Source organism: Cyprinus carpio, chromosome A17 (assembly GCF_018340385.1).
Source record: "Cyprinus carpio isolate SPL01 chromosome A17, ASM1834038v1, whole genome shotgun sequence".
Lineage (NCBI taxonomy): Eukaryota > Metazoa > Chordata > Actinopteri > Cypriniformes > Cyprinidae > Cyprinus > Cyprinus carpio.
Genome location: NC_056588.1, coordinates 10,082,051 through 10,091,902, shown reverse-complemented (window position 1 = coordinate 10,091,902; position 9,852 = coordinate 10,082,051). Strand labels below are relative to the sequence as shown.

The 9,852-nt window shown below is 36.7% G+C and overlaps 1 protein-coding gene across 1 annotated transcript in view; it reads right to left on the bottom strand.

The window, feature by feature from the left end:
- Positions 1–2,299: 2,299 nt before the first annotated feature.
- Positions 2,300–9,852, bottom strand: part of LOC109070464 (latent-transforming growth factor beta-binding protein 1) — a 72,627-nt gene continuing 65,074 nt past the window's right edge. The window contains 7 exon segments of the mRNA XM_042773960.1: positions 2,300–2,533; positions 3,834–3,983; positions 4,072–4,242; positions 4,573–4,740; positions 5,426–5,563; positions 7,809–7,937; positions 8,723–8,815. Coding sequence (XP_042629894.1) covers positions 2,361–2,533; positions 3,834–3,983; positions 4,072–4,242; positions 4,573–4,740; positions 5,426–5,563; positions 7,809–7,937; positions 8,723–8,815 — 1,022 coding nt within the window. The 3' untranslated portion in view covers positions 2,300–2,360.

The following is a 9,852-nucleotide window of genomic DNA, read 5'->3' as shown; positions in this document are numbered from 1 at the left end:
CTTTCTCTGGCCCTCCCCCTTCACTTCCACTCCTCTTTGACTCAGTCCCACCCCTCACTTCCCTTCACTGTTTTTTTTTTCGCTCCATCAGTCAATCATTCTGTACCTTTCTTCCCCCTTCACATCCCTCTTTCTCTCTCACACACACACACACGTACAGTTCCAGTAGCCTACATACATTTGACAATAACAAGTAGAGAGAAAAGGCATCTTTGCTGGATTGTCCTTGAGCTTATGACAAACAATCATGAGTGAAATGTACTGTACAGTGATGGTATTTGATTATGATAGCATGGTAGTTTGCTAAATATAATATATACTATACTCATATTCCATGGTATTATGCACAAAATTAATAAATGGTTTATCAGAGCTCACCTGTTTTGTTAGATGCTTTCTAATTGCCCTCTCAGGTCAGTTCACTGCATTGGTTTTGTGTGCTTTGAGAAAATATTTACAGACAAATTAAGTAAAGAAATGATAATAAAGCTTACAAATCTTTTACAAAAATATTTTAAGACATGTAAATAGATCCTTGGACATTAAATATTGATTTCATGATCCATTACAATGTCCAAAACAATCTGCATAGAAACAAAACCAATATGGCAACAATATTAAGGTAATATAAAAATAGAAGAAAAAAAACTTTTTTGCATTCTTTTTGCAGATTAATATGGATTGACAACTATAAGCAAGGCATTCTTAAGTTAACTTTCCCGAAAACTGTAAAAATGTCTCTTCTGCTGTGACATAATATTTACTTGACCAGTGGCGTGGGTTATGGGCGTGGTTATGTTTGTTCGACCAATGGCTGACGAGGCCTGTTTGTGGAAATTGTTTATATTTTCAGTTCCGTACGTTGGCAAGAATCGAACAGAAAACAAGTACTTCAGCTTTAGAAATCCCCTTGAGTAATTTTACTACAATCCAATGTGATACGAGGCAAATGAAAGTAACGTTGCTTTCACTTACCCGGATGAGGGTCCTCTAAACAGCCCAACCATCGACTGCGAGGAATATTAAGAAATAATAGCAGACCTCTGGATGGCGCGATTTACCAACCTGGAATACAGTATTCCAGAGAGCCGTACAATTAAAATTCATTACAGCCCTTTTGATATGAAAGCCATAAGTTAAGTTTGGGCCATTGGCTTCTCTTTGAAAACAATTGATGTGACTCATAAATCACCTGACTTCTCACACAAGATTATGGCTCGAGATAAACAGGTGAGACAAAGGCCGGGCTTTCTATGAAACTATTGTGGGGACAGAACAATGTAGTGTACATCTACTGTATTTGTTATTTCAAACTATTATTTTCTATTATTTAAGGTGATGTAATGTTATTCTGTGGTGTGTCATCAGTTGTATTAAACATTGTTTTTTCTTTTCGGTCTGTGACGGACAACCCATTTTTGGTCAAGACCCAGCTGAGAAGCACCGATACTTAAATGTGGACAGTACAGATAAATGTGTATAAACATCACCATCTCTGATTTATTTAAAGACTTTAAATACATTATATGGGTATTCAGAAGGTATTTATTAATGTACAAATTACAAATACATAGTTTTAATCAATTCTTCAGTTTAAATGTAAACAAAACAAAAAAAAAAAAAAAAAACAAAACAAAAAAAAGGAAACAGGAAGAGTGAAGGGAAAATTTAAAAAAAAAATCCCACGGCTGTTAAATAGCAGCTTTGCAACATGGCAAGACATTTCGCCAAATCTATCAAATGCAGTAAAAGATTTCTGATAAAAAAACATCTGAAAAAAACAAAAACAAAACAATAACACATAAAGGCACTTCATTTTTATTATTTTCTTTTCAAAGAAACATAATATTAGTAATTTCTAAAAGAAAGGTGAGATTAAAGGTCATGCCTGCTCCACAGGGCAGACATCTGCAGTGGACTAATGTCCCAGAGACAGAGAATTAGCTGGTGTATGTAATTAATACAAAGACACAGAATAAAATAAAAATAAGGAGAGAGTCTGGCTTTTGCATTAGTAAAATATCCACACGCTCGATGTCTCTGACTGGGTAAAATAAAGCAGTCCCCCAGCTTAAGGTCATAGGGTTTGTCAGTTTGCTGAAATATCACCTCTGCTATGTTCACACCTAAAAAGTATTTCTGCTTCATAATACAGTCAAAATAATAAACTTGCGTAGACCAAAAAAACAAATATTTTATACAATTCTCTCATAGACACCATAAGATAGCACATTAAACTCTTCATCTCAAGTAGGATTTTTTTTCTAGGTTTGTTTTTGAGTGTTTGTCCTATACAGTGCATAGTATATGGGCCTTGATTAAATAAGAGTGTTTTTAGTATATCTTCTGCCCCCTGCTGGTCACTTCGTGCTCGTGCTGGTTGCATTCTGTCTTTGGGGCACACAGTAGTTGTGCTGGGCGGAGTGGACAAACCCTGGCAGACACACACACTTATACGAGCCTTCCGTGTTGATGCACTTGCCGTTCTTGCAAAGAGACATCTTTGTGTTCAGCTCTGAGCATTCATTGATATCTGGAACACAAAACAAACAGTGTCAGAAAGTAGATAGTTTCGTTACATGCGTGTTGTTTGGGACACAGCTTTACCCTTAACAATTTGAATAATGATTATTTTACCAGATACAGTAATTTCTTTGCTAAAGCACAATGTGCACTCTTTTTATTGACTTATTAGTGTCTTTTTAGGCATAAGTGCAACCCAATAATTGGAATTAAACAACGACACTAAAACAAAAATGTGGTAACATTTCATTCATTCATTTTTATAAAATACTACTCGACAAACTCTTTACAGGTTGTCATATAAACCAGTCTGAAAATACTGTACACTGATATAAGCATTATGGTTTTTGTTTCACAAAAAAAAAAAAAAAAAAAAAAAGATGAGTCATTAATTTGGGAATCAGATAACACTGGTTACACAATGTTTTTGATTCACTAAAAAGAACCATCCAAAAGAGTTATTAGTTTGACAATTGGAATTCACTGGTCGAATGTTTTTGATTGACTAAAAGTAACCAACTTGTAGAGTCACTCATTTGGGAACGGGAATTTACACTAGCTTTAAAAAAAAAAACATGACTCATAAATTCAACTGCTTAGGCTGCACAGTTTGTTTAGATTGACAAAAAAATCAAAGTGATTTGTTCGAGAATTGGACTACACTGGTCTCAAGTGTCTGTTTCACGCTGTTGATTCTGTAACAGTGTTGCGGTGTCACTGAATAAGCCTACTGCTAAGAACTCTGTCAAACTATTTTAGTATAGTATGTTGGTGGACAAATCCATGTGTAAGAACCGTTAACATGACCAAATGTCATTTGCTTCTATTATAAAAAGAAAAATTGATACTGGTTCTGAATAAGAACCATTTCTCGTTTCAAACCCTAATAGCCACTCTGTGCCTGGGCGTATATCGTCTGCTCAGTCATGCCTCATTTCAGGAGATTAGTCATGATAATCACAATCCGTGGCAAAGTAAAAAAAAAAACACACCCAGAATTTTGAAGTTAAATTACAGACAAGGTTTTGAATCACTTCCTACCTTTAGAGGTTTTATGCCCTAATAACATACGCAAAATAAATCAAATCACATATAAAATAGCTCTATATACTAATTATGATTTTTTTCTTTTAACTCATTTTTATTTGATTTATCCTGAAGCTCAGATACTTGTTGATTTATGGATATTTGCACTCAACAGCACTTAATTATTAAATAAAAAGAATTCTTTAGAGTTGAAACAAACTGAAATGTAAACCTGAGCTAATCCCACCCAGGCTGATCCCTTCATGTGATACTCTGTTGCTCACCCACGCAGGCCATGCGGGACATGTCGAGTGTGTAACCATCGAAGCAGTCGCAGGTGTATCCCTCCTGCACCCGCACACACCGTCCATTCTCACATCCGTTCAGCACACCGCATTCCTCTGCTCGCAGTCCTTCAAATGCATCATATGGATCTGAGAAAGAGAGGTTTTGAAAACATGAATACGAGTAATAAACAATAATAATTTCAACTATTTCTTTAAGGTGTAAATTTGTACTCACTTCTTGGTTCTTCGTAATCTTCATAGAGGGGTAGCGTACCGTCAGGGTTCATAGATCGAGAGTCATATTCAGGGCCGTATTCAATAACTGGGCCAGCGACCAATGCATCCTGACCATACGGCTGACGGGGACCACCAATCTGACGAATATTACACATAGTGGCATAGGCATCTGGATGAGAATAAAAAAAAGTGTTTTGTTTTGATCTTTTTTGTTTGTTTTTGTGTTTGCAGGTTCTTTGTGTCTCACAAATTGTGCAAGTATATAATTACAGGGCAGCCAGATCTGTGCGGTAGGTCTAGAATATTTTAAGAAAGAACAGGCATGTCTTGAGGTATTATATATACAAATTAACTTTGGAGATAAAACTGTATCCCTAAAAACTACTTGCAATACCAAACAGATTATGTTTCCATAAGGAGAGAAAGAAGGTTTCTTTAAAAGCTGATATGTTGCTCCAGATTTTTCTTTATGTTTTGATGTGTAGTTGTGTATTTATACCTGTGTTTTTCTGGGGGCAGAGAGCACAATCCATGCCCCAGGCCTCTCCGTATAAACAGCAGCACTCTGTGAATGTGGTCTGTAGGTTGGCAATGGGCTTTGTGCAGGTCAGCCTTTCCGTCACAGTATCCCAGCAAATACCAGAGTACACATCAGTTTCTCTTTGTTCTGTAAAAACACAAACACAGTAAATGAACATTTCAAGTGGTGAGTAAGTGTCAACTAAATGAAAATGACAGAATACTGAAATATGCTAGTTAAGAAAAAAAATCAGTATCAAAACTTCCATGTGTAGAACTGCTTGTTCTGTCCACCCTCTAGATGGCAGTATGACACTATTTGGAACTGACAAGCAGTATAGGTCAGAGATGATCAAATAATGATCAAGGTAGATTATAGCGTATTGAGGGGTGTAACATTTAGTCTGTAATGTTTTAAATGTAAAACACAGGGTTTTAGAGGAGAGAATGTAGGTTTAAGAGAATGTAGGGTTTAGATTAAAAGATTTAGAGCATTGTTTCTCAACCCAGCTCCTTGAGGAACCCCAACAATGCAGATTTTAGGTGTGTTACTAATCTGACACACTTGATTCAGTTCATGGAGAACTTGAGCAATGATCTTATGAGATGAATAAGGTGTTCTAGGTAAAGGAGACATCCAAAATTTGAAGTGCTGAGGGCCTCCAGGATTGGGAAACACTGATTTAGACAATGGGATTTAGAGTTTAGGGTGTGAGTTTTAAAGTGTTTTTTTAGTGGGTTTTTGGAGTGAAGTGCTTTAAAGAACAGGGATCTGGCAATGAGGTGTAGGGCTTTCAGGTACATAGTACTTAGGTACTGCTGTAATACTTTACCTGCCATGGTGGGCAAAATGCAGTGTGCGCTGTCAGGTGCGAGAACCATGGGCGGAGTGCAGAAACACTGATATGACCCATATGTGTTCATACATTTACCATCTATACAGTTCGATTCATCCACACATTCATCAGTGTCTGCAGAGTACAGAGACAGAGAGAGAAACAGAAAATAAACAGACTCAATGAGCAAGTTCAAGTTGCCAAAAGAACAACAGTTTCACCAGCATTCACCATTCAGCAATTTGCAATATAAAAAAAAATTCTTTAGAAACATAATTTTTTCGATTTTCAGTTTTTATTTTAATTTTAGTTTACATTTGAGTAATTTTGTTATGTGCTTTTGCATTTTTATTAGTTATTAGATTTAGTTTTAGTTATATTAGTACTTCAGCTTATTTCAGTTAGTTGGTGATATTTGTAATTTTCATTTAAGCTTCTCATCTAATATTTATATTTTATGTTATTTTAGCTTTACTTCAATTACAAAACTGATTTTAATAGTTTGATTTTCATTTTAGTTTTAGTTAACGAAAACCAAACTGATAAGGAGACCGCAACCAGACCTAAAGTGGCAAATTTTGCAAATTAACAATGGCTTTAGTCCAACTAAATTGAATTTAAACGTACTTAGTGTGTGTTTGTTTACATAAAATCAGATCAGCCCACAGTGTGTCAGCCCACAGTGTGTATGTAAAGTTTGCGGCTGACACATGTAGAAACCAGAGAGACATATTTGTAAATGTGTGTGTGTGTGTGTGTGTTTGTGTGAAAATGCATAATTGAGTTTGGAGAGTGAATGGGTGTTCATATGTGTGTGTGTCAGTGTGGGTGTAGGAAGTCAAATGATTGTGGCTACACTGAATATATGTGTGTGTGTGTGAGTGAGGCAGTCGGGTGTGGCAGCTTTTAAGGCAGTGTGGCCGGGCGAGACTCCATTGCCGTGGGTCTGTGGTTTGTGTGAGTGTGTGTTTAGGCAGGCAGACAGCCTGCGGTGCACCATGGAGCTGCGGCCTGGATCATAACGGCTGTGCCGCCCTGACTGGTTGCAAGATGTAGCCCTTTGACCCAAGCTTACACACATATACCCTGCTATCACGCGGCATGCATAATATGTCCGCAAGCCACGAGCCACCAGCTGCAGGAGGTTTAAAACTTAAATTTAAATCCAATTTAAATGTGTTGGCGTTACGGTGAACCCAACTAGGCCAACACTTACACACACACACTATCTATTCGGCCTGTAAACTCGCATGCACCCACACAAAAACACACACAAGCCCGTCATTCCAAACCGACAAAAGAACACAGTGACAATTCAAGGCCAAACATCACAAGCAATAAATGGCTAAGACAGGATGTTATAAATAACAACCCCTTCTAAGATTACTTTCTAACCTTTCTAAGAATATTTAGACTAAAATAAAACCCTTTCATGTAACTTTTTATGTTTCTGAATACTGCCTTCTAAAATATTTCATTAAACTGCATCAAGCTACTTTAATCTGTGTATATCTGAGAATAGAGCAGTGATACGCACATATAGTACACAATGAGAAACATTAGAATATAATATTCAAATATAATTTACATTTTGTGTATTTCAGTGTATTATTTGTGCATATGTGTAAACACCTTGGTAAAACAGGTAGCAAAAACCTGTTTTACCAAGGTAGTCCAAAAAAATCCAAAACACCTTTTACATGGTTTGAAATCCCATGAAAAATAGATTTTTTTCGTTAATGTGTTTTACTCTGAATGATTCGTTCAGTCATGTGACAGGATGCTAAATGAATAGTTCATCATTTACTCACCCTCATGTTGTTTCAAAACTGTATGACTTTCTTTCCTTTGTGGAACATAAAAGAAGATATTTATAAGAATATTGGTAACCAAACTGTTTTACATTTTATGAACACTGACTTACAGTATATTCTATGAAAAAAAAAATACTGAGGCATTTCTCAATTTTTCTTATTTAATGTTCCACAGAAGAAAGTAAGTCATACAGAATTTGAAAAGACTGCATAGTGAACCATAATGAATCAAGTTTACCTTGTTACTATAACAATAAATGTGGGCACGAAATAGACTGAAAAAAAAAACTGATCTGATCACATATAACTTCATCAGTCTAAAAACCTTTTTCATCATTATGTTACTCTAAACATGTTAGACTTTCTTTCTTTTGTGAAACACAAAATAAGTTATTTAAAAATCCACAGATGGTTAGAAATTACAAACTTCTTTTGTGCCCTGCAGAAGACTTTGGAACAACATGAGGTTAATTGTCATGAACTATCCCTTTAAGAAAAAAAGACATGATACATAGAAATCCACAGTTGTTTGGAGATTGCATGCAAATTGTGATTTGGGACCTTACCAACACACTGCAGTTTGCTCTCATCATAGTAGAGTCCGGCCTTGCAGTAACACTCATACCCACCATGGGTATTGAGACAAAAGCCGTCTTTGCAGATCTCATTTTCAAAAAGTTTGCATTCATCTGCGTCTGCAAATCACATACACCAACACATTTTCATTATTTCATCATTGAACAAACAGACTGGTCAATATAAATCTGAAACCCTGGACAACACCTAAAGTACAGATCAGCATGCATCTGGATGCGTTGTTCTGGTTAGTGTTCTTATTTGGGGATCTGATACATGCAGAAATGTCATTTGACTGGAGTCTGACAGGGAGGAAATATCTTTACCATCCATAAGCATTCCATTCAAATGTATGCCGACACACACACATCCCAACCACATCGCATTCACTCGTGCTGCCACCAGCCAGAGAGAAACCACACTCTCGCTGCATTCATAAATTAAATCAGTGCATCAGACTGGCCCTGTGACTGAGGTTTCCCCACACTGGGAAGCAGGCTGCTGAGTGTGTGTGTGTGTGTGTTTCAGCATATGTAGGTCAGATGCTAAGCGATGTCTGCGGATGCCTCCACACATTAAAAAGTCAAAAATATGTATAAAACAGGGGGGTAAAAGTGCAAGGAACATTAATGCTCAAACATATAAGCACAAAAATGCACAAAAGCACACGTAAACAACCTGACATTAAAGGGACAGTTCATCTAAAAATTAAATCAATGTCATAATTTTTTTGTCCGTACAATGAATGTCATTGGGGTCCTGTGTTGTTTTGGACCCCACTGACTTTCATTGCATGGACAAAAACCTTCTTTGTGTTCCACAGAGGTCAGTCAGTCATTCAGGTTTTTGGAACAACATGCAAATGATGAAATATCCCTATAAAAGTACACAGGCACACTGATACCTTTGAAACTTTCTGCTAAGCTGGTTGTAGGAATCATAGGATCTCCAGGAGGAATGTAACCCCGGCCTGCTGGACACATCTGTGAGAACTGATCTGCATAAAACAGTGTCAGTAGTTAATACAGGAAACCGTCTGCTGTATTTATTTTAAGAATGGTGATTATTAGAAATATGGAAAGTTACAGATAGATTTGTAGTTATGGCTTGGTAAAGCAAAATAAATATGAGAGTCACTGTTTATCATTTATATAAGGTCCAGACATGCTCTACTAATGAAATTTGTTTGTCTGTGCAGATTCCCAGTCATTAAGATCATTATAGAACAGACAAGCTTCCACATGTATTGAACACCTTTCGTCAGGCATCGTTTGCAGGAAGGTGGATATTGTTTCGCATTGAACCTTTCCACAATCTACAGTCCTATTTGATCTGCCTGTCTGAAATTAAGAAATGAGCAGAGACAGATTCATAAGAATTAACGTGCAATACAACATGGACTTCCCTTCAGGACACGTCCTCTTCAACCATTTTGTAGGGAGATTTGAAGGTAAAAATGTCATAGGAATCATTAAAGTTTTAAATTATAATAGGTTTAAATCTTTTCGGTGTCTCTTTACTTACTTTTTCCTACTTTGAGATGCATTTCTCTAATTAGGGCCCGAGCACCGCGGTGCGAGGACCTTACTGGAATTGCTCCCTTTCTTCTTCTTCTCCTTCAAAATAAATCACATTTTTGAGGGCCTAAACATGCTCGAAAACTCAGGAAATTTTGCACACGTGCCAGAAGTGGCAAAAATGTTCGTTTGATATGGGTTTCAGAAGTGGGTGTGGCAAAATGGCTAGACAGTGCCACCTATACACATTCAACTAAGTGCCCCTCGAACTACGTTTCAAGTACATGTATGAAATTTGGTTTAAACATGTAACACACCAATACTTACAAAAACGTCTCTTGGAGCAAAATCTGAAACCCAACAGGAAGTCAGTTATTTTGCATTTTCTCAGAAAATTTTGTGCCATTTTTGCCATTTTCAGGCATTGTATTTTAACAAAGTCCTCCTAGGGATTTAATCAGATCAATACCAAATTTGGTCAGTCTAATCTAAAGCCCTTTGTGATGTTAAGTTTTAG